General features: G+C 39.7%; 1 protein-coding gene across 2 annotated transcripts in view; it reads left to right on the top strand.

The window, feature by feature from the left end:
- The first annotated feature begins 4,556 nt into the window (after positions 1–4,556).
- Positions 4,557–24,460, top strand: part of GLRB (glycine receptor beta) — a 52,208-nt gene continuing 32,304 nt past the window's right edge. The window contains exons 1-4 of one of the 2 annotated variants that reach the window (XM_075499254.1): positions 4,557–4,581; positions 6,168–6,321; positions 18,124–18,230; positions 20,821–20,888. In XM_075499254.1, the coding sequence (XP_075355369.1) occupies positions 6,200–6,321; positions 18,124–18,230; positions 20,821–20,888 (297 nt within the window). In that variant the 5' untranslated portion in view covers positions 4,557–4,581; positions 6,168–6,199. Of the gene's footprint in view, positions 4,709–6,167; positions 6,322–18,123; positions 18,231–20,820; positions 20,889–24,460 lie in introns of both variants that reach the window. The other variant, XM_075499253.1, reaches the window with a different exon arrangement.

Genomic DNA, 24,460 nt, shown 5'->3' with positions numbered 1-24,460 from the left:
TGCTCCAGTACTTGCATTTTAGCAATAAAAGAGCAGGGGAAAAAAAATCTTGAAGTCATACACACAGCTTGACAGCACTTTGCATGTGGAGATCTGTCAGCAAAGGCACAGCTACATAGGAAAAGCAAGTAATAAAATGCATAAGCCTGCAAGGAACATATGTTTTGGGCATCTTGTACGATCCCAATTTTCTGTATATCCATGACAGCGATAAGACATGTGTCCGCTTCCCGTGAAGTACAGGCATTATTAATATGATTATGTCTATTATGACCAATATATGCCATTGGTGTTTTGACAAGCTACTTATCTATCAAATACGTAAAGCCCAATTTAGCCCAAGCTTATTATACTTACCAGCAATACCATGTTTGAAGGTGCACACATTTCTAATCACTTTCTCATTTTACTTTAATAAATGAGACACTTCATTGTGCATGCAGATCTCAAAAATCTTCATATTAGAGCCTCCACCAAAGCATAATAGTCTGAATTTGCCAGCATTCAGATCAACCCTGTAAGGATCATCTGTCACACTCAGTATCTGTAAAGGAGAGAGAGATGAGGGACCTGGAACGTTAAGGAGGACAGACTATAATCTTCTTCATCTGATGGTTCATCTGTTTGTTATTTTGTTTGCTGCTGGGTTTGCTACTTTAAGTTTCTGTATTTCAAAATGGAATGAAAATCATGAGTCTTTTCAGAAGGACTGAAATCAGGTACCTTCCACAGTTCTGGTCATTGGTACCTGAGGATATATACCTCTTTACAATCGTAGAAAAGGAAAGAAGAACAAAGAGCTTTCAGCATCCTTTAGAAATTGGTCTTTCTCAGGAGCCCTGTAAACCTCTACACCTTCTGGATGATCACCAAAGCCATCAAGATGTGACAGGTGATTGAAATCAAAAACATCTGTAATTAGAAAGGTTGCAGAACATGAAATCCTTTTTAAAATTATGTTTTCTAATTGTGTGAATTAATTCAACTCGATTTATAAGAACAACTAGTTTGGTGAGCATTGAAACTAATGAAATCTGATTTCCAACTGATGTGGGTCTTGTGGTTGCCTGGCTTTTTAACTGAATTAATCTGAAAACTACAGCATGGGTTCTCCTTTTATCAGAAATTTTAAAATACATATTCACTTCCCTGAAAAAAGCTTGGTAAAGGCTTTAAGAAAATTTTGTCAGCTATTTGACATTAGAAGTTCTTTTTTTCAGTCATAATTCCTCCTCTAGTAAAGCAGATACTTTATGAATTAAACATGTTTGAGTTTAAAGAATTTATAATAGTTTTCTCCCAGGTGGATTTTCTGATGTCTAGTAATCACTCATGCCAGTCTGCTTTCTTTCTCACTTTTTTCCTTCTGCAGGAACATTACCTCAATCTGTCTTCCCAGCCAGCTGTCTTTACAAAACATGCAGGACTTAATATCTCTGAGCTCTCTGCCTTTTTTTTTTCCTTTTTTTTAAATGTGGTATCAATGAGCAACAAGCTGTTTGAAACATGCATACATACAGAGTGTTATTACACAAAACTTAAGAAAGTAGACTAAAAAAAGCAATAAAACCAAAGAAATTCTATCTTACACAGCTATGAAGTATTTTTTGTGTGATTGAACAGCAAAGCTAGACTGCTGGATCTTCAGATCTCCATGTTCCACTACTGCAAACTAAAGAAAGGACTAATGTCCTTGGGCTGATCATTAAGAAAGGTCTTGTTATATTTTGCATAGGGTTTACACAACTATTTTCTAGTGATCAGGATAAGGTCTAAGATCAGAAATTCCTGGGAACTACTCCTGAATCACAGAAATGAACATGGTTAGATATTCCCGACAGTGGTCACAGCAGCAGTTGCAAGCAGTGGAAAGACAGCTAAGTCCACTTCTGCACTGTGAAATACAATGAATGCTGAGACAGAGGTAGGTCTGCCCTTATACATTCATTTAGTAGTAAGAGGATCTCTGAAACACAAAACACCACCAAAACCAATCAGCAGAACCTGGCCCATTACTCATGATCAACCGGCTTGCTGGTACAAGGCTTTTATAGGAGGATTTTTTCCCCAGTCCTTCCCATTTGGGCATTGCTAGGTTGGACACAATAGGACATCTGGACGGCATGCGGGCTGTCCTTCAAAGTCCTGCACGCGTGACAGCTCTGGCTTCTTCTGGCAAGCGCTGAGGTGGTGTGAGCAGCGTGATTATTCTGTCCCTGCTGGCCTGCCAAGAAGGTGCTGCCAGGTAAGAAAGCAGCTGTCTGTGACCTTGGACAGCTTTTATATGGTGAAAGGGAGGAGAAGAGGCCTTTTCCTACACATCCTTCACTGTCGGCACTTGCTTGAGAGCTGACACCTATTCCATTTAAGTGCATGAAAAAAAATCAAGGGTTATTGAAATATTTCTTGTAATATTTGATATTATTTGTGAGGTGTAAGACACCTAAAGATACTACATAAATATCTTAGCGAAGCAGCTCCCTTTTCTTGTCTTTGTCACATATATCTCACTTCTTTTATTAGCTACAGAAAGATATTAGCTGTATGCTTTTATTTAATGTGAACCTGAGGGGTGGATGGTATTCATTTCTATTTTATTCATTGTCCTGTTGAGTTACCATAAATATTCACCTATCCTTAGGTGTTTACAACCATAGCTGCATCAGGAAGCACTTGCAAATACCAGTGGATTTGCCGACAGCCCAAAGGAGGCAATTAGATGCTTTGCGTACAAGAGGAGGTAACAAGCAGCCGGGCTCGCTGGCTGCAGGAAGCAGCATGCAGAAAGCAGAGCCTGCTGTGGCTGCAGGAGCTCAGGCTGCTGGTGCTGACACTCATTTGATCCTCTGCTGCTGCTGCTACGGCACGTTGTAGGTGCTTGTTCTGCTCTACTGCGTTAAGGCTTTCTTAACACAAACAGGGGACATGTCTATCCTCATGTCTAAAGCATGTTGCTCTTATTTTTCTTGCCCCTATCCCCAGTAACACAACAAAAATGCAGAAAAATGGAAATGGCAGTCAGTGGGTACCTGGTCTCAAATACGTTTATGCCAGTCCTTCTAGAACAACGATGGCATCTTGGTTTCTACTCCTGAGATAAAGCTCAGAGGGTTTTAAAAAAATAAACTTACCTTTTTTTCCCCACACGTAGACAGTGTTATGGGAAGCCTGTGGGCTTTGCTTTCTGTTTCAGGAAACAACTTCACTTTGTTGAATTTTGCAAGTTCCTGTGTTTGAGCTGGAAAACTGCATCTTGAGAGACCTGTGGCCTTAAACTGACCCATGGCAGTAGATCTTTGCATCTGCATGCATGTATGTGTACACACACACATATGTGTATGGCAGTATATGTATACCATATGGCAGCAAATTCTGAAGGGCGTGGAATTATGTTCAGAGTGTGTCTATAATTCAGTTAGGACAGGAACGTTGCTCGGAAAGTGGAGCTGAGGGTACCCGACATTTGGGTATTACAGAATCTAGGCGCTGCTTGCTGCCTGCCATGGCGTACGCACCAGGTCATGTGCCCACTTACTTCTCATTTGCCAAAGAGGTGACTTTCTTCACTTTTTCTCTGCCATTAGATTACAGTTTAAACCCCAACAGAGCTTCACAAAGCAGCATGATGAGGATTACAGGACGTTGCTGGAAGTGTCCGTTGATGTATTACACTCAATCATCCGATCCATTCTGAAGAATAAAAAGTATTCTTCAGGTGGTGCTGCTCTTTTATCATACTGCAGAGTGAAGCTCTGGCAGCGTATACTAGGAGCGATAAGAAATAAGGCTGGAAGATAAAGAAGACTTGGAAATGGTCATGATTTCCAGTGACGTGGTTGCTAAAAAGAATGTGAGACATATGGGAGATGATGCCTTTGAACTACAATGGGAGGGTGGGCATTTGCTAACCTAAGGCTACTTGGCTGTACAGTGATGTCTGTCCATTTCCAAAATTTAGGCCAAATAGCTGATGTAAGCAAGAAGTTCAGCATGCACCTGTATTTCTGTAAGCGTGAGACAGAAGGAGACCAGAGAGAATGTTACGTATGAAATTTCCATTCCATTAGGTCTCTATTCATAACGCAGTTAAAGTCGATAGCAATTGGAAACCCAACATCCTTTGCAAGAAGGGTACGCATCTATCCCCAAAGCGAACCTTCTTGCTTTTTCACAGGGAAAGTGTGCCATTTTAAATGAAGCGACGATAACTATTGACTAAATACGTACATATATCGAAAACCCATGCAGCATTGGACCCCGTCTTCCTCCCATCCCACTCAGCCTCTCTCGGCTACCGTGCCCCGGTTCCTGCCAACTCTATCAGACAGCTCTCGGCAGCTCCCTTGAGCGCATCCTCCTCCCGCCAGAGACCGCAGGCCCCTTCCCGCCCGCCTCTCTTCCGCCCCTCCCGCCGCCCTCCGTGCCCCGGGCGCCCCCGCTCCCCGGCCCTCCCGCCGCCGGCGCCGCCGCTCGCCCAGTGCCCATGTGCGGGCGGGCGGCCGGGACTTGCTCACTGGGAGGGCGCCGGGCCGCGCCGCGGCTGCCGCACATGCTCACTGGCCGCGGAGGGCACCGTCGGAGGTAGGGGCTCGCTCCGCCGCCGGAGGGGCCGCGCTTTCGCTCCGACCGGGCCGCGGCATGGCCCGCCGCCGGTTCCCCGCCCGCCACCGGCCCTAATCGCGGGGGAGCCGCGGCGGAGCGTCTGGCGGTGAGCGCTGGGCACCGGCGGTGGGGGCCGTGGCGGTGGCGGGGCCGCGAGTGTGCGCGGGGCCCGTGCCCCCGGTGGGGCGGGCGGGGGAAGGGGCCGCGGAGGAGCGAGGGGCCGGCCCGAGGGCCCCGTCCCCGCCGGGAGGCAGCCTCCGAGGCCCCGTCAGCACCGAGGCCAGCGGCCGCTGGCGCCGGGGCCGGGCCGCGGCGGTGGCGGCGGGGCGGGCGGCGGCGGGGCTCGGGGGTGCTGCCCCGCGGGCAGCGCCGGGCCCGTCCGGCCGCTGAGGGGGAAGCGGGGCCGTGCGGGGAGCCCCGCTCGTTGCCTCCTCCCGCCGCCCCGCGCTCCCCCCCGGTGCGCCGGCAGCGCTCGGCAGCGCGGAGGCCGCTCTCTCCCCGGTGCCGGGGCCGGCGGGGGGCCTCGGGCCGGGCCGGGCCGGGGAGGCGAGGAGGCTGGGCGGGGGGTAGGGGGCGGCGGGGGCAGCTCCGCGACCCTGACCGGCCGGGGGCGGGGGGCTGCAGCTCCCGGGGTGGGCTGAAGCATCCCGATGCTTCCCGGAGGTAAGGGGGGAGGGAGGGAGAGGCAGCCACCGCTCCTTAAAAAGAATTAAAAGTAAATAGATAACATAAACATGGAAAAAGCAGCTGGTGCCGAGGCATCCGCGAGGTTTCCGCTGGCCTCAGGAAGCCGCCTGGGAAGTATCTGTGGGATGGGAAGCAAATGGAAAATGCCCGGGGTGTCGTGCGGCTGCGACCGGGGCAGGTGGGGCCGGCTCTGGCCGAACGCAAACCCAGCTCCTGGCCTTTGAGGTACGTGCTTTTGCCCGTGAGAAGTTAAAATACTGAACTGAACACGATGTGATAAAGCACAGTATTGCGGGTCGTGTTTAGCCATCTTCGCAAGGCCTTTTCAGCGCTGGCTCCGCAGCGAGGATACTTCGTGCAAATAGCTATTTACGTTTAAATTCTGTACATAAAATTAAATTTGCAACCCTTTCTCTTAACTAGCATTGAAACAATTGCTATTTTGTCTGTGCAAGGTCATAGAGGGCTGGCTGTTCTCTGCCTTGCTAGATGACTGGTTGGTCACATTTAACCGTATTTAATGCAGATGACACATGACATATTTGGTGAGGAATCCTGTTTCCAAGTTTCTGAGGATTTTGAGTTAGGCAGCCTTTGAAGGACATCACGTTTATTTCTTAAACACACTGGAGCAAACTTGCACTTGAATCTGTTCCTCACTGTCATTTTCTTAACTTTGGGAAGCTGCTTTCAGAAAATTGCCTGAGTTAGTTCCATATCAGAGGTACACCTCGACAGACTCTCTCTCCCAAGGCAACTAAGATCAAACTTTTTAAAAAAAAAAAACAAAAACATTTGTTTACTTTTCGTCGGTATGTGTTCCCATTTGCCATATCTAGCGCTACTAACATAAGCCTCTTTCTTTTCTTTTGCCACAGACTGAAGGTTTCTCTGAAGCTTAATCTTCAAGATGAAGTTCTTACTAGCGGTTTTCTTTTTCATCTTGTTCTCCTTATGGGTTGAAGAAGTCTATTCCAAAGAGAAGTCTTCAAAGAAAGGAAAGGGGAAAAAGAAGCAATATCTATGTCCATCGTATGTTCCTTGTTTCTTTTATGCTTTTGTATGATGGCAATCCTGCCATATTTTTAACAGTGGAAATTATGTGACAATTGAAGTAGAAGATGATAGTTTCTGCTGAGAGAATGGGGTTTAGGGTGGGAGTGGGAGGAAGAGGGTTTGACCAGCATCATAGCTAAGTTCTGTCAATGAGTGTGTGTCTTCTGCAGCAGGTCCTCTGTTTTAATGAAAGGAAAGATCTGAGCCATAGTAAATCGTTCCTTTCTTTGTGGGGAATTCCAACCCAGTGTCTTGCTATTTATGGGGACATAGTAATCTAGTCCCATAGTGCTATGCTGTCTAGCATCGTGTTGCAGGTATACTGAGTAAAGCAAAGAGGATGCTGAAGTAAAGCTGAGTAAAGCTGAGTAAAGCTGAGTAAAGCTGAAGTAAAGCTGAGTAAAGCTGAGTAAAGATTCTGAGTAAAGCAAAGTTGTCATACTGAAATTCAGTTTCTGGTTAGCTTAGTTCTGTAAGAGAAGGCTTGTCCTGTGCATATTCTTACTGCATGTTGGATAGGACTAAGGTCTTCAGCATCTTCCATCAATGATTTACAGTACTATAACTTTCATGGAGGTGGATTGATTGTTGCTATAAAACATGCCCTTATGTAATAATCTCTCTGTAAAAATACAGTAATTAAAATCTGTGATTGTCCAGCTGAATAGAGAGCGTATTCTGGAACCCTATCATTACTTGATGTTAAAAATACTCCCTCTTTCTAATGCCTGCCACCTGTGATCCACAGGACAATACAACAGTATTTGTGAGGGCCTCTTTTGTCATTTTCTTGGCCAGCCTTGCTTATCTTTTTAGTGTTACAGTGTAAATACCCGAGGAAAAGACCGATGGAATATAATAAGTTACCAATAAGCATGGAAAAGCACTATGCCTGAAATGATAAAATTGTTTAGACAATTTAAAACACATTTCTCCATTGACCATAAAAGAAGAAGACTGGAAGATGAGACTGGCTATTTAACATTAATAGACTTTTTCCAAAAGAAAAAAAAAAAGTAGAATAACCAGACAGAAACAATGTTTGAATAATACTTTTTAAAGTTCCCACTCTTTTTAAATATTGACAGTGATGTTTATTTGTAACCCAACATTTTTAGAAAATTTCTACATCTGGTGTTTTTTCTTTCATTATATCAAACTGAAAAATGAGATGTATCTTTGGATTTGAATACATTAAGATACAATCTCAAATGTGATCATGACTCATCTGAAATGACCCCTACCCATTCTATCCCCTTTGAATAGTTAAGTTGAGCTCTGTATGGAGCTTTTGGTCTGAGCTACTGTGAGGATTTGTAGCAAGGAGAGAAATGTCGTAGTTCCCAGGGCAGGCATAAGCTCTGAAGTCCTCAGAAAATGAGTTACACACCTGGGAACTGAATCCAGATCTTCCATGGTCTCATCAAAGCAGCTAGCATTTCCCCCCCCGTTCTTAACTTGGTCTTAATTAGAATTCAAAACATTGATGTCATTTTATCTTGATAAGTGGGTGGATTTTTCTATGTTTTTCTCTTAAGCATAGTATTTCCTGGTACCCTGTTCTTTTTGATACCAGTTGACATTACAACCATTAAAGATGATGTTGTTTGTCACCAATATACTTGAAACGCATTGAATAAATGCTATAATTTTCAAAATGACACTTTTACATTCCAGCCAGTTGAAGCTTTCTGCAAAAATACTAGCAGAATCCAGTATTTGTCTGATGTATCACGTGTGCAGTGTTGCTAGCTAGAACTAATTGCAGTAGCACTAAGCCCTGTCGGATTTTCTGAGTAATGAACAAGTTGTCTATGTCCTACTTGGCTGAAGTTCACAGCTTGAGAGACAACCACTTGAAATAGCAGGGTTGCAGGACTGCAGTTTTTGTGTCTGGCACCCAGAAGACCTCTCGTGTGAATGAGCAATGGAAGTCAGTTCTGTCTTGCAGAGAAATTATCTAATGCTCTCTTAACTCAGGCTCCTGATGGCAAACTTGCAATCATCGGCATGTTTTTTATAATCTTTTTCAAAACTTCTTTACTTGGTGACACTCTGCGTTATAAAAAAGGCTGCCTACTCTTAAAATTTTTTTGCCTGTGAAAAAAAAGTAAGGAATCTTTCCTCAGAAACAAACCAAAACACAATGCAGTGGAGTGGGAATTAAGTGGCACCATAAGGGTTGACCAAAAGTAGTCTCAAAGGAAGTGGTTGAATGAAAACTTTACTAGTAAAACACAAAATAAATCTTTTAGAAAAATGCATTGTTTCTTTTTTAAAGAAAATAAATAGGATTTTACATCATTTATAAAATTAAATGGTACAAATTCCTAATGAAAACATACATTTATAAATGAAAATTTTAATCTACCTTTAATTTGCATTGCTTACTGGTATAATAAAATTTAAAGCTTAATTGTAACAAATTACTGCCTTTTGTTTCCATATAACATGTGAAAAGCTAAATTTTACCTCCTCGAGAGAAAACACACTAGTAATTATATAAGGGACCGTCTTCTCTTTACAAACTTTATAACAAAATTCAAGTGTATGCAAATTTATGCTGAATCTGCTTGGGTTCCTTAGTTTGATGCTGAGAAGTGGATAGTTATAAGACTGGTTTGGGACTTTAGCATGAATTTGTTTGTATGAAAACTGAGCATACCTGAACTTTTCCTTTTATGGCTCTCCAGAATACAAGCCTTTCACCAAATGTACCACTCTGGCATGAAATTAACTGCTATTAGAATAAGCTGAAAACAAGCTGATTAGAAACCCCATAAGAAGTTAGTTATTGTCTCATAAACAGATATTTGCTTCCTTCAATTAGGAAAATTCTATTTTCTATTTTAGAGGGAAACCTCTTGTGATTATTAATAATGCTGTACTTCTCAATGCATTGTGTGGTAGTGGCTTGATTGGCCATCTTCTTTTCTCATTTATTTCTGAAATTTTTTCCCAGTTTTTTTATCAAGGGGTTTCATGAAGCTGGTGCTTAATCACTTGGTTCTTATTTTGATTTAATGCTTGCTCAGAACAGATGTAAGATTTCACATCCTACATTTAGATCATTTTCCTTCTTACCTCAGGCTTTCCAAATGAAACATAGAGTAATTATACTTGTGTCTCATTCCTGAATGTTCGTTGATTAACACAGAAATTGATATATTAGGCCTAAAGTCCTATAACAGGGAGTTTTACAGCATAAATCTGAGAAGCTGGTTTCCACAGATGTATAGTGCAATAAAATATAAAGCTTTAGTGTAACAAAACTCTTGCCTTTTGTCTCCATGGAAAATATTTAAAAAAAAAGAGAAACAGGTCCACCTCTTCAAGAAAAAAATTAAGAATTTTCTGGATTAGAGTCTCCTGTTTACAAATCTTATTTTGAAATTCACTATACTGAATACAGATGATTGCAATATAGCTACAGATGGATTTAGTCACTTGATCTCTTTCTTGATCGTAGACTACCCATCAGCTGTATTACCTCTGTTAGTTACTTTTATTAACTTCTTCATAATTCCTCATAATACCACTTTCTGGTAAACATGTTGGACACCTAGCTGTGACTTCTTCTGAGAGCACTGCTGAAAAATGTTTTTCCTTTTGTTACATCATAATAAATACTTCAGTTATTTTAAGATGTTCAAGCTGCTGCTGTTATCCCCACAATCTTTAGTAGCCCAGAAGGTCTCTCTGCAAAACTACTTGCAAGATCTCTAGACAAACGAAATTGTAAGGAAAGGGAAGTTCGCTTATGACAGTGTTATAGAAGGCGTAGAGATGTGAGGGTGTCAAATAGCAGCTAGCAAAATCAGTTACAACTATGCTCATAATCACAACTATCCCTGTTAATTATAGTTCTAGTATGACTCAGCTGTTCACTTGCACAGTGTTCATTTCTGAAGATCCCACAGCGTCTCTAATGCTATGGCAGTGCTAAGAGTATAACCTCAATCACTATATCTCATTCTTTTGTCTGGATATCAAGACTGTGCTTTTAAAATCGCGTCCCTCCTCACCTTTATGCATTTTTCCATATGGAGATTTATATCCATGTAGATGATTAACTAAATACTATATGATATCTATAGAAACTTTTTTACCCACAAAGCAGGACTACAAATCATATTTTGGCTTGTATTCAATAAAGCATATCAGCTACTTCAGAAACTGTGAAATGGCCCTCTAAGCCCTCCAGAAAACATGGCTTGTGCCATCTGCCAGGGCAGAAGCTTAGAAGGGTCACAGATGCCAAGGTTCAATAAGCAGCTTCTTTTAAAAAATAACAACAAAAGACAGTGGAACTAGGGAAAAAAGCCTTTGATGTGTTTAAAACAGAGAGTTGTATGAAAGTCTGTCCTAAAATTTCTCTTGGTTAACTGTCAGCTTCTGACATGCTCTTCCCATAAAGACTAAAGTAGAAGTTCAAAACATATCTTGTATCTTGGATCCTCTCCACCTTCCCATGGACAAGGGCTTTTTAAAATTATACCAAGCATTTGGGTATACATGGCCTCTCTCTCTGTAGTACGTGATCATCCCCAAAATGTCAATGATGGGAAGGTGGAATCATCTCTGTCTTCATTCCCATCTTGTAGAAGACACTGTTGATAGTTTGTGAACATTTTCATTTGTAAGTATGATAGGAGGGTTGATACAGTTTGTGGGAGAAGATGGAATGAAGTTGAAAGAAAACCCTGAATTTGGTTGTGGAGGCAGTTACATCTCACAGTCATTCTGAAGATAAGTACATTGCAGAGCCCAGGTCTGGTTCCTATAAAAATTCTTTTGCCCCATAGTAACAGCAGTTGGTCAATGGTTTAATTATTCTCTAGCATGTAACTCTCATGGAAAGCCGTGATCCTGGACAGATAGGGCCACATTCCAGGAGGTTTGAGAATTTGTTTTCAGGGTGGATAAACGTGCTGGGGAGTAAAAGATAAAGCTATATAAGCAAAACCTAAGTTCCTTGTAAAACAGTAATTAAGCATGGTAGGCTGGTTCTCGTTCAGTAATTCTCCCTCTCAGTGAACAGCATTTACGCTATTCTGAACACTGTAGTGATGAGAGACTACAATCGTGTGGTAAAGTTACAGACTTTGTATGTCATATACAGCTTCCAGACTGAGAAAATAGTTGGATCTGCTAGTTAAATTACACTGCCTAAACCTAAGCGCAGGGAAAACCATAGGACTAAATTTGTTCTCAGCTCCACCAAATGGATCTTTGAAAGACAAATTATATAGAATGTATCTCCACTTATACCACCATACAAGGTGGTTAGATTTTACCGAGTTCCATGTATTGTCTCAGCACTTACCGCATTTGGAAAAAAGACTGGGAAAAGGAACTGATGTGGATAAATTATTTTTAAAATGTCTGTAGTTCTGCTTAAACATCTGGATGCTGATCATGTTTCATGTCTGCATGTGATATCGGAACCCAAGAGGATGCCCATTATGCACAAGGGTCGCTTAGGTGGTGACTTCAGTAGGATGCAGAGATGCCCAAGCTAGGCACAAACAAGCTAATTTTAAGAAACAAAAGAATGGTTACCCTGCTGTGAGCAGTACTAGTCAGGCTGGATGAAGTACCATACTGACCTGGTTCTGCTGGTTTGGGGGCTGTTGCCTCTGTGGCGGGCAGAGGAATCAGCTTGCTTTTCTCAAGCTTAGGGAATAATACTAAGGCGGCACTTCAGATTACCGTATAAACACTGCTTAAGGTGTCCAACCCTGGCAATGTTGAATGTGAAACCAAAGGTGAACTTAGAGGTTTCTGATAGACAAGGACTGAAGTAGTGACACTAACTGAGCTATTCACACCACCCAGCTTCAGGAAGGTTGCTTACATGCCCGCATTAGGAGACTATACTCTTTGGTCTATCTGCAATAGGAGATGAAAGATGAGTTATTTCACCCCCACAATTCAGGGTTCACAATTTGGGATGCCCAGTCTGGGTTTCTGTTTCAAACTCCGCTATGAAGGAACCTTTCTCTTTGTTCACTACACTGCATTACCTCCAAATTTAGGTGTTTAGCTGTCAACTGCATTTGTGAGGACACATAAACAGTTATTCAGAGTTCCATAGTTTTAATGTAATTTGAGTGATATCACTTTGCATTGGAGGCACTGTAATTATTCTTCCTAGGAATAGAGATGTCACCTGGTACAGTTTGAAAATGTGGCTATTAAGCATACTAGAGATCATAGAGATCACTCAGAAGAATTATATAGTATCTCGTTGATTGGTATTAACCTGTTTTTATGCCTTGAGTTATTGCACTCAGAAAATCGAATTCCTGCAAATCAGAACACTGATAGTTTATATCAGGGAAATAGTACTTACGATATATGGTGAGGTGACAGATACTGTGTTTCCCAAAACTTATTTTTATCACTCTCAGATATACGGTGCCCTGTTATGTGACTAAAATGTCAGTTTCCATCACATAGATTACATAAACTGTACTAAAATCTGTTGTTTCAGCATTATATAGGAAATTTTGCTGGAGATAACTGAACAGTGTGAGTTAGAATGTATATTTTTATCTGTCAGACAGTAATCTAGAACTATGCAAAGGCAAAGCTTAATGCTAGATTATCCAAGCTATGCACTCCAAGCAAACACCAGTAACAGAATAAGCAGGCTACCTGACTGTCTAGACTGCAGTGTATTATAAGATGGTGTGTGAATATGTCCCTGTGACATGTCTTTTTTTTTTTCCTGATTGTCATGCCATAAGTAAAAAGTATACTCATCTTCTCTTCTAAAATTAGAGGTTCTTCAGCATAATGGGATCTTAAGACTAGGGATCAGGGCAGTAAGTAAAATAATACAACAGCAAAGGTTCTCCTTTGCGTTTGTATAGAATATTGTTTATATTCTTTTCTCCAGTCATCCTCCTGTAGCACTGCATGTGATAAGGACTCCTTGTGACTTCAGAGAGCTCTGAGAGACTAAATGTCATGATAACCCAAAGAGATCTAATGTCTTCTGACACATTTGCTTAACACAAATGTGAGGAAGCTATATAAATTTCAAACCAAGTGTAATATATGGTTCCTTTTGCCATGCATATCTGCTTATTTAAACTTCTGGATTTTGATTAGTGAATTGTGAAAATAATTATCCATTGCCATCAATTGAAAATGTTAATCATGCTCTTCAAAGGCAGTGACAAAATGTGTAGAGCTGCAGTGGAAGAGGAGGTGGAAACCTTACTTCATATCCTGTGAAATACAGTATTTAAAGTCACGCTTTTATTTATCGATGATACCAGAAGTAACCTCCCAAAGACCGGAGAGAGGCCAGTCATGTCACACAGAGATGTTATACTCAAAGACTAACTGTACTTTGGTTTTGTTCTGGCTTTTGAGGACACTGTTTGTAGAAGTGAGAACACTTTTGAGAATACTGTTTGTTTCCTCTTTTTTTGCAGAAAAAGAGAAAACATACTTTGGGTTTGGGGTTTTTGTGTTTTGGGTTTTTTTTTTCAAATTTGTTGTTTAGGCAAAATTCTTGTTAAGGCAATTTCTAGCATTATTACTACATGCTTTTAAGTTCCCTTTATAGCAACTGTGAGACTTTTGTTGCCTTACCCTTTGTTTGGTATTCACCATATCTTGATTAGAACTCATCAATTACTGTGAAGAGTGCTGCTGCATTTCCCTTTCCTAATGCTTTCCAGCAGCTCCACAGACATTCAACGCAAATTGAAATAAATGTATTAAAATTACAATGCATGCTACAACTGGTGGAAATCTAACGGAACTCTTAGGCTAGTTATCAGCATTTCACAAATGTGAAAATTGTAGGTTGAATAACAAAAAATAGTAAGTAACTTCTTGATTGGTGTGAGTGTTGTTATATGGGAATCAGTCAGCCTTTAGCAAATTGAAGTACTGCTCCTTTTAGGAAGGGAGATCTCAGCTCAAATTCTTTTTCTCTTATGTAGTCTACACATTTGTCTACCGTTAATTCATTCCAGAATGGCCAATTAAGCAGGGGTGGTAGTGGCTTTAGGTAAATATCTTAGTGGCATGAATAGTCCCAGCCTGTTTCTCTAAGCACCTAACCCATCTCATTCACTGTTTCGTTAAGTCATTCTGATCATCTGTCACTGTGAAAGTGGCATAACCTCTTAACTCACCAAAAGCTACACATACGATTTATTGATTTGCAGGTGAAATTTAAGTATTTTGATCAGCAAGGCTCTCTGAAGGAAATGCAGTCCTTGTGATGATGTTTAGTCGCATGAGTGCTATTCAGTGACGGTAGTTCAATGACAGCATGCTGTAAAAGACCACAGTGAAAATATAACTGATACTCGGCAGAGCTTTTTTTCCAGTAGCAATTCCAAACACTTCATTCAAAGTCCCCTTTAAAAAATAGCAATTACGGACTCTCTGTGCTTCTTCTCCCAACTCAAAACAGCCAATACTATTGTATTTCACGTGATTCTTATATAAATGAGGATAAATGTTTGCGCATTACACTTGTATAAGTTCAAAACACTACCCAACAACTTACGGAAGATGTGGTCCTGATGTTCTTTACCAGAAAGCAGTGCTGCCACCTGTTCTTCATCCCATCACCGTCTTACCAGTGCAGTAAATCTCCTTTGCCTAATTCATGGTTGACCTTTGAACAAACAGCCTGAACAGATATCTGTATTAACGTACTTCTGCAGTGCAACTCAGATCTCACAAAACTACTGCAGTATTCCACTTACTTGAAGGGACAAAGAAACCTGTCAGCTGTATTTGGCTTTCTTCTGCTGTTTGATGCTCACTTATTTATTTTCTCGGACTTTTTTCCTCTTTTCCTCATTGCATTTTATGAGCATCTGTCTTTAATTTATGTGTCCGTGTTATCCCGTGTGGTTCAGATTACCACCATCACTATTTAATGAACTTTGTATAATCCATAGAAGAAATTTTTAAAAAAATAAGATTTAAGTTTGTTCATTAGTTGTTGTTTGGTTTTGTTTTGATATTTCATTAATACCAGGCATATATGATTTACAAAGAAATGCTATTGCTTGTGCTAAGGAGACCCTCCTTTTATAAATGTAATTTCTGTAGGCATCTGATGTAGATGTTTAGATGTTAAGACATGTGACTTGCAAGGAAGCAATGCCGTGAACCTTTTCGTATCAGATAGAATACAATGTACAGAGTGTTTGCCTCCCTTTTAAATAGTCGAATGAACATTCTTTTCTGTCTTGTTCCTGCTACAAAATGGAAAATAATCTTAACATTAAACTTTATGTTTTCCTATTGTCTAATTAGTGGTAACTGCAAAAAAAAGCATACAAAGCTGGTTTATGATATTTCTGTAGCAACCTGTTCATTGGTAAAGGTCACCACTGAAAACTGAACACAAATCTCAAAATGACAGAAATAAATTAGTTCTTTTGCATAATGATCCAAATCAAATATAAAAAGCCATAAACACAACTCTGGGAGAATTGTTTGAAAGTGAATTTATCAATTATTCCAAGGGGTTAGAACACCTATTGCTATTTAATTGCTCTAGTAAATTAGCAGAGGTTTATTGTACACAGAATAAGGGCATACTAGTGGAAGTTAGCATACGTTACTAAAAGTAAAAAATCCCATGTTTTATTAGTGGACCATTTATCTCTGGATACTGTTGACAGAACAAGTAGTTCACCGCTGCGGTTGTTAAATGTGGCAGCAGTTTTAGCGCGTTTGCAAGAGACGGGTGGGGAATTACATACTGCAGCCACTTAAAGCTGCTCCACGATTTTTTCTTGCCCTGTGTGTTATAGTTTGAGCTATACTCATGGATACACACTTTTTGGTACCTACATCATTGGGTAGCCTTTAGAATTCATACTAATCCTGCTAGTGACTGGTGAGTAGTCTGAAATTTCAAAGAAGATGGAGCGGTTATTTGCTGTCTTAGCCGAGTTGGCGTACTTTTCTCCCTCATGTATAACGTCAAACAAATACAAGCAAATAATTAAACAGATAGGCAGCTTTAGGTTTCAGAAATATCCTGAATACAATAGGGAAAACAGAAATGTGATTGTTTTGTTTCTGAAGGATAAAATACTCAAAGGGTATCAAGGAGACTATGATAGAATAAAATGCAGTTATGTTATCATAAATGGTTGACAAGTTTTTAATAATAGGGAACTCCTTCATAGTTTTATTTATAAACATTTTAGCTGTTAAATGTTAACTGAGGAGATTAAATCTCATTGTGAAGGCATAATAAGTGCTACCAAGTCAGCAGATCTTGTTCAATTGCTCCTGTTGTTTCCCTTATGGTTTGAGTTAAAACAGTTGATTTTAAATGTGCGATTGTTCATAAAGGCTCTGCAAGGGCTAGGATCTGGTCTCATCTCCAGTTTTCAAGCAAATAGTGATATCATGCAATGGTGACAGTTATTTATTAATTAATTAATTTCCCAGTAGTCGTTAAGGAAGATGCTGAACAGGAGCTACTATAATTGGACATCTTAAAACCAGGAGGTCTGGTACGTTCATACAACTTTTTTTTTAAACTGGCCAAAAGCCTTTTGGAGAGTTAATATTTTCTTCAGTAAATGTTTGAATAATGCAGAAGTCTCAGAGGACATGAAGGAAGCTGAAGGATGAGAAGAAAATTAGCAGTGAGCCGAGATGTTATAAAGAATAACCCATAGGTCTGTCAAGCTGACATTGATATGGGAAAGAATAATGAAGAAAAGAAATTAAGCAGGGTAAAGGAGGCAACGGCAGCTGATACTGATTATGGAAAACATTTAGGAAATAAACTGGGTCGTTTTTTAAAATATGTTTATACATTGGTTTGCTAGAGGTGATAGTGTTGATGCAGATGACATGCCTCTGTAGGGTGTTTGTCTTATTTTTGCATGGCATCTTGGTTACTAAATTATAATGACAGAAAGTCAGCAGAATAGTCATCATAAAATGGATGGAAAAGTAATTACAAGACAGGATTCAAAATTGGAAAACATCACTGGACAGGTCCTACAGACAACATGTAAATTCATTTACATGACATTAGCAGCCTGCTAGGTGCGTAAGGTACATGGAGTGGGGACTGATGCAGCCTTATTGCTTTTTATTACACTCAATTTCATGTTACTCTTGTAGCTACATTTACCTGTCACAGGTTCTTTTTAATTTTGGCGATGGTTTTAATTTAACACCCAACACAATAACAGCAAGGTAAATGGAGACGTTTCAATTCCCCCTGCAAAACCAGAGGAGAGTCCAAGGCCTCGTTTTCCGTAACAAAGATTTTATTAGCACTTGACAAGGAGATTATGCAATGGCTCCAGCTCTCGGTGGAATAGCTGGCGCTGGCATGCGAGAGCAGGAGCCTGCCAAAAGCCTCTGCGTGGCTTGGCACCTACGAAGTGCCTGTCAGTTTACTTATGTTCCTAATCTGACAGTCGCTAAAAATAGTTCAGGTGGCTGCTTTCTACTAAGGAAGAAATCATGTCCCGCCGGATATTTGTATTAGGAGGGAAGGGAACAATTAGTGAATTGCCATTTATGTATTTTCTCAGGTTTACAGTTAAGACTATATAGGAGAGCTTTGACTTTCGTTACAGTTTCTTGAAAAACGCTGAAGCATCACAAAGAAAGGAAGACTATACACTATGGAACCTGAAAATACTGAACATGTTTTGCTCGTGAAATGGCATTTATGGCATGACTTTAAAATGACTTAAGTTTAAGCACACAATTGTTTCTGTCTTAATAGTAACTAATGCACTTTTTTTACAGCCAGCAATCAGCTGAAGACCTTGCAAGAGTACCAGTTAATTCTACCAGCAATATCTTGAATAGGCTATTGCTCAGTTATGATCCCAGGATAAGGCCTAATTTCAAAGGTTTGTCAGCTATTTCAGCCTTTTATTTAATCTTTGGAATTCAACTTTTGCTCTTTTCACACATAGAAAATTTACATAGAGATAATATTCACAACCTAAATTTCTGTTTTGGTTTGGTTTTTTTAATGGAAATTTCCCTAGATAGTGTGAAACTGCAGAAGATATTTACCCTTTTGAGCTGAAAGGTAAAGTGTTAGGATTTCATGATCATAATAGTATGTGATGCTTTAATATTATTATTATAATTATTATTATTTTCATTATTTTATAAAAGATTTTTTTTAAGTAGAATTAGATTTTACAGAATAAGTTTTAAAAATGTCTTTTTATCCCTGTGTTTTAGTTAGACTTTAGTAGTATCTCCACTTTACAGTATTTTAAAACACCAAAATTCTCTATAGAGATCCTTTAAGATGGCTTTATAAAACTTAGGATCTGCAGTATCACTATTTGGAAACCATACAGTTATTAAAGCCTTTAAAGATGTTAGTAATACAGCTTACACACTTTGGAATTTCAAATAGGTAATGAATTTAAACACATTCACTGACTTTAAAACCTGTCCCTGGTAGTCAAATGTTGTAGGAATCTTCCATGTAGGCAAATGTAATTTCCTTACGTATGCAGAAAAGGTTGGAATACATATTCTCTGCAAAACCTCTAATAACTCATACAGCTGTAAGTTTCTAGGAATTAGATTATTTCCCTGCTGCAAAAAGACATAGACAATTTTATTACATTACAGACACTTCAGTTTACATAAGCCAGTTCTTTCTTTTTAAAACTTGTATTTAATTATATGTACATTAAAAGATATTTTAACATGCATATCAGTAGTATGATAAATTTGGAAATCTATAATCTTTATTGTGCTTTTGAAGAGACCATTTTCAGATGCTCAGTTTAACTAAGTTTTATAAATGTATTCAGCTCAGTTCTCAGCAAGTGACCTGCTTTTTTCTTATTGTCTGTAGAGTCTTATTTATATGTTTACAGCACTGAGCCTTGTCACAAAGAATAAATGTTCAGCCCCTGTTCTACCTGTTCTTCAGCATGATAAATCACAAAGCATATTGCAGATTCCTTTATATTTTTGATAACCCTGCTGGCAGTTTGGTAAAAATCAAGATGGAAGGAAAAGGGAGGACATGCAATGTTAACTCACAGGGAGGTGGAAGACAAAGAACATTTTCTGACAAGTGGTTTGCCCATGTTAAAATGTTCCTCACCCATGAGTGATTTGCTTGGACGGCACTTCCTATTCAAATCGGGAAGAGATAGTACACTCTTGGCTACTAGTGGTGTGGTGGGTGCTCTGGCACATGTGTCAGGTGCTAAACAAAGTGTTACGATTATTGCATAACCAAAAGCACCGCGTTTAACTGCTCCGATTTAAAAAAAAAAACAACAAACTGGTTTAACTGAAAAAAGTGAAATTTTATCTTAGTGATTTTCTGGTGAACCGAGAGAATGAGTTTGAATTTATGTATTAAATGTACACTGAAGTATTGTATGCTGACAAGCAAGCTATTAGATGAGGCATCTATTACTTTGTATTTGCTTACTTTGTCAAAATAGTCTTTATATATTGTTATATCTCTTATTGCTGAAAATAGGAAGAATTCCACTGAATTAAGTACTTGTAACAGCGTAAAGGAGATCAGATACATGCATCTAGTGTACATACTGACACTCTCAACATATAGGTGCTAAATAAAACCAGTGGACCATAATTAGTTCTCACAACTATCAGGCAACTTCTCCCTGCTTCGTGATAACTCTCTGTTAACACCAGATTAAATGACTGCCAATCAGTTCCCGCAGCGTGACAGAGGGCAGATGTAGCAGCTCTCACACCATCCCTCTTCAACTACAGGAATCCTGGCTGTGGAAAAGAGGAAAAAATCTAGTCCATCTTAATATCTTCACAGCTGCTGGCTTCTAGAAATTTTTCTTGGAAAAATTGTGACCATTGTAAAATGTAACAGCTTTCTCTTGCGCCAAGGCTAGGTAGCTGTGAAAGCTGCATGCAACAATTTTTATCTGCCTGTATTCGTGCTTTACAGTTATGTACTTGACTTGCACAAAGAAGTATCCTCTTACAATATAAGTAAACGTGTCATCATAAATCATAAACAGGTAATTTGGGATGGTAGATCATCAGTATGACCTTGACAGTTAAAAGTGTCTGCCACTAGAAATGTGAATTGCCTCTATCTGTTACACTGCATGCAAAAGTAATACTGGATTGTGTATTCGGTGATAACAGAAAATCAAGGAATCTGAAAATTACTCAGATTTATGATCTGTGAAATGCTTTAAGCTTAGCACTCTAGACTAAAGATTTTTTTTCTGTTTTCTTATCACGAGGTTGAAAAGAGTTTTTGTGATTTCTATTGGCTTTCAATGGAAATAGATTAAACCACAGCTTTTGAAAACTATGTATATACTAACTTGAAAAGATAAAGTCGTATGACCCTATAAAAAAACATTTCACATTGTGATACCTGTATAAAGGAACTTTAAATGAAGGATAACGTACCTTTATTGGATTGTGCGGTTCACTAAATATCTTTTTTTTTTTTTAAAGGAATTCCAGTCGATGTTGCAGTTAACATCTTCATTAACAGCTTTGGGTCAATTCAAGAGACAACTATGGTAAGACTGAAATCAAATTAATATAGCACACATGGAGATTTTCTTATTAAATTAAATTTCAGGCTAAGGATTATGAACTATAAAGTAGAAATAATTGTTATGATTGTAGACACTGGGAATTGAGTTAATGGGGTTAGTGATGGACTGACTGTGCTTTATGTCATAAACCTATTAATCTGTTTCACTCTATATTTGTCCACACATTGTCATTGCTTTTAGAATCTGAGGTACATGAAAGGAAATCCATGGTTTCTAAGATGCAAGAAATACACTTATTTCCATAAGTTATTAGGTTCAGGGGAATTAATCTTCCTGAGAGTTAATATATAGATTGGTTGGTGTATTACTAAAGAAAATACTAGGACTGTATATGAGAGAAAAAGAACATACATGCATAAGGCTGAAGCATACATGTTCTCTGTTTTATGTAGTTCTGAGGAGAGGAGTAAATCGTGGAGGAATAGAAGGAGGAGTAAAGGAGTAGATCATCAATGACCATACTCTCACTCCTGTTTATTTACTGTGTGAGAGAGATAAACTGAGGGGTGAAGTTTCTAAAAATGTGTTTCCAGTTCAGTCAGAAAATTTCAACATGTCAATAACAGCACCAAATAATTCTCATTACAATTTTGACTTTTTTGTTTCTATAGGCAATAATATCAATTTCAAAATAAAAAGTCATTTCAGCAAAGCCATTCTAAATATTTCGGGACTTGAAGATCTTTTTTGCAATGGTCTTTCCAATAAATAGTGTCAAAAATATTGCAAAAAAATGACATTTCATTGCTGAAGGTGTTCTGACCTGATCGGGGTTTTCTTTTGTGTAAAAAAGAAGGGAGCACACTACGTCTTGCCAGAACATGGGAAGCCACAGCCAGGGCATGCACTCAGCGTGGGAGTTCTGAGGCGCTCCCTGAGCATCCTGTTTAGAAATAACTTTGGTGATCTGCTGCATCCAAAGCATTGAGGCAGTTCCCAAAACCAGGCTGCTCTTTTTAAAGCCGTGATTAAGGCAGCGTTCGTACTGCTGCCTTAGTCACAGCAGTAGTGTGTAAGTAGCAGTTCTGTGCCATTATGAGTATAATGGCACAGAAGCAATAAACCATAGTACGGCTAATAAGTAATAAAACACTTTTTGTTGTCAGTGGAAGTAAGTACCCACTTAAAATTCAGAACCGGCTTACGCAAGACCCTAATGCAGAGCCGCTCAAAGTTAAACATACATGATGGCTGAAACAGCTTTTGAACAGCTTGGCCAGAAATTTCTGTTTCTTTAACTAGGAGTGAATGAAGATTTAGATTTGATTGCAAATGATAGTAAGTCAACTAATAGCATTAGTGGGAAGTGGTATTAAAACAAAGAATGTAAGTATACCGAAGATACCTCGAGAATTATTTCCTGAAAACAAAAAGGGGACTGAAGTTTAAAGAGGGGCAGGGAGGAAGAGCAGGAAAGTAGGAGTGAGATAAGTGTCTAAGATGGCAGGTATATTGGGCCAGATGGCCCTTTCATGTTTCTGAAATTTATTGCATGCTTTAAAAAGTGACTTTTACAGAGACTTTTTTACAATTCACCCAGATCCAAAACATGTAATGTAAGGGGTGTGTTTCCCCCACCCCCAAAATTAAGTATGCTCTCTACAGCAATGCATGTATGCTTGTCTGTGAATTCCTGATATGGTCACTTGCAAATTTACTAGGACGATCTGTAAGATAAATCATGCCCTCCTCCATATTTCAGAACTTCAGACACCATCCTTACTTTAATTTATGCTTTTATTTAGATTTCTATGCCCAGCCGATCACCATGATAGCTAAGCATGTGTATGTGAAGTTTGGATTACTTCCTGGTTGCCTTAATGTATCGCAGGAAGCACTGACAGAAGAAACGGTCAATCTGTTCTTCCATATATCACTTGGGAAACTTTTCCTGCCGCAGTGAGCATTGGGTCCTGTGGACATTCAGGAACCACTGCTCTTTTGCGGATAGCCTGGTACTTGTCTTCAGATGGTCTGGGTAATGCACCAGACAGTAGAAGAAAGTCCCCTAGACTAGGAAAAAACTTGTACCTCCAGAATCACAGGAAAAGTGTTTCCTGGAGCTGAGGCACCAACTCTGTGAAGGACCAGAGCGGCCTCTTGCATTCAGAAAGGAGAGACATTTGCAGGCAGTAACCGAATGGCTGAAAAAAGTTCCTCAGTGTTGGAGAAGAGAGTGGCTGTCTGCATCTCTACTGTCTCAGGCATTGGTGTGAATCGCGATGAATATTGATTTCTTGACTGTCTCTAAAGTTACCAGAAGCTACTAAACTGGTTGGAGTGATATCATTACTGATACCAAAATCTGTGAAATAATATATTTCTAAGTATTTCAGTCGATGAAGTATCGTGATGATTCTTGGCTCTGTAGCCACTTCTGGCTGTAATAGCTGAATTCATACATTTTCGCAAAATCTATGTGGGGGTAAAGCGTCCTGTTTTATCCATGCTAAAGGGACAATTCCTTTTTTTGGGTGAGGGAAGGGTGGGGAAAAATAACCATGGGTGCCAGGTGATTGGAAGTGAGGTGGTGGTAGAAGGCTCAACAAACAAATGCGTAGAGTGCCAGTGAGGAAGGCCATTTGGCCTGCTGATCTCCTTTTGTTCAGAAGGATGTTAAAAGAGATGCAGAAGGAAATATCTTCAACAAGATGTCCTGTATCCCCCTTTTAGACCCCTCTCTGAAATAGCCAACTCTGGGCTTAATGTCTAGAACTTCTAACTAGTCAACAGGCTCCCACAGTGTCCCTCACCTTGACATCATGGTGGCTGGTTCTGATGGTTCCTCACATATTTCAGGAAGCCCACAAAATTATTTTCAATTATTTTTTGCTTGTTGTCCTTCCGGTCCCATGACAATTGCATTCTTAGCTATGCAGTTGCCTCATCCTCAACAAAAATGAGTAGAGATTACCTCCCACTGAGGTAGAGTCTACCTACATTTAAAAGAGAAGGGAATTTCTTCATAGAAAAGCATTGACAGGTTTGAAGTAATATTGGTATGAAGCAAGATAGGACCCATAGTGTGGATCCTATGCCTAGAAGCCTGTATTGCCTTAATCAAGCCCTTGTGAAGAAACTGAAGGTCAAATGTTTGGTCTGTGTCTAGAAAGGGTGGTGTCCATGTTGTGTTGTTGAACGCTCAAGAGAATTGCGACGTTTTCACATGTGTATCAAAAAAGTTACCTGGAAAAACTAAACAAAAAATTAGTTAACTACAGAGCGAATAAGAATTTGTACAGCTAAAATGGAGAAGAGCTTATACCAGAGCTGCTATGCTCCAGTAAGGTCCCTTTATCTTGAGTCCTGTAACTTGTTTCTTTCTAGCTCATTAGACTACTTGTCTAGGATCCCCATGCTAACTCTGCTTCTGATTTTGCAGATGTTTTTTTCAGCTGCAGATTTGTGGAATAATATGGCGATTATGTCACATTTAGAAACTGTTATAGACTGGATGACCAGTCAAGGATTCCTATGGTAGATCCTTTCTGGTATAAATACCCATAGGGCTATAATATTTTAGCTGTGCTGAT

The sequence above is a fragment of the Mycteria americana genome, chromosome 4 (genome assembly GCF_035582795.1).
Source record: "Mycteria americana isolate JAX WOST 10 ecotype Jacksonville Zoo and Gardens chromosome 4, USCA_MyAme_1.0, whole genome shotgun sequence".
NCBI lineage: Eukaryota > Metazoa > Chordata > Aves > Ciconiiformes > Ciconiidae > Mycteria > Mycteria americana.
Note: the sequence above shows the minus strand (reverse complement) of the source record. Positions and strands in the feature narration are given on the sequence as shown.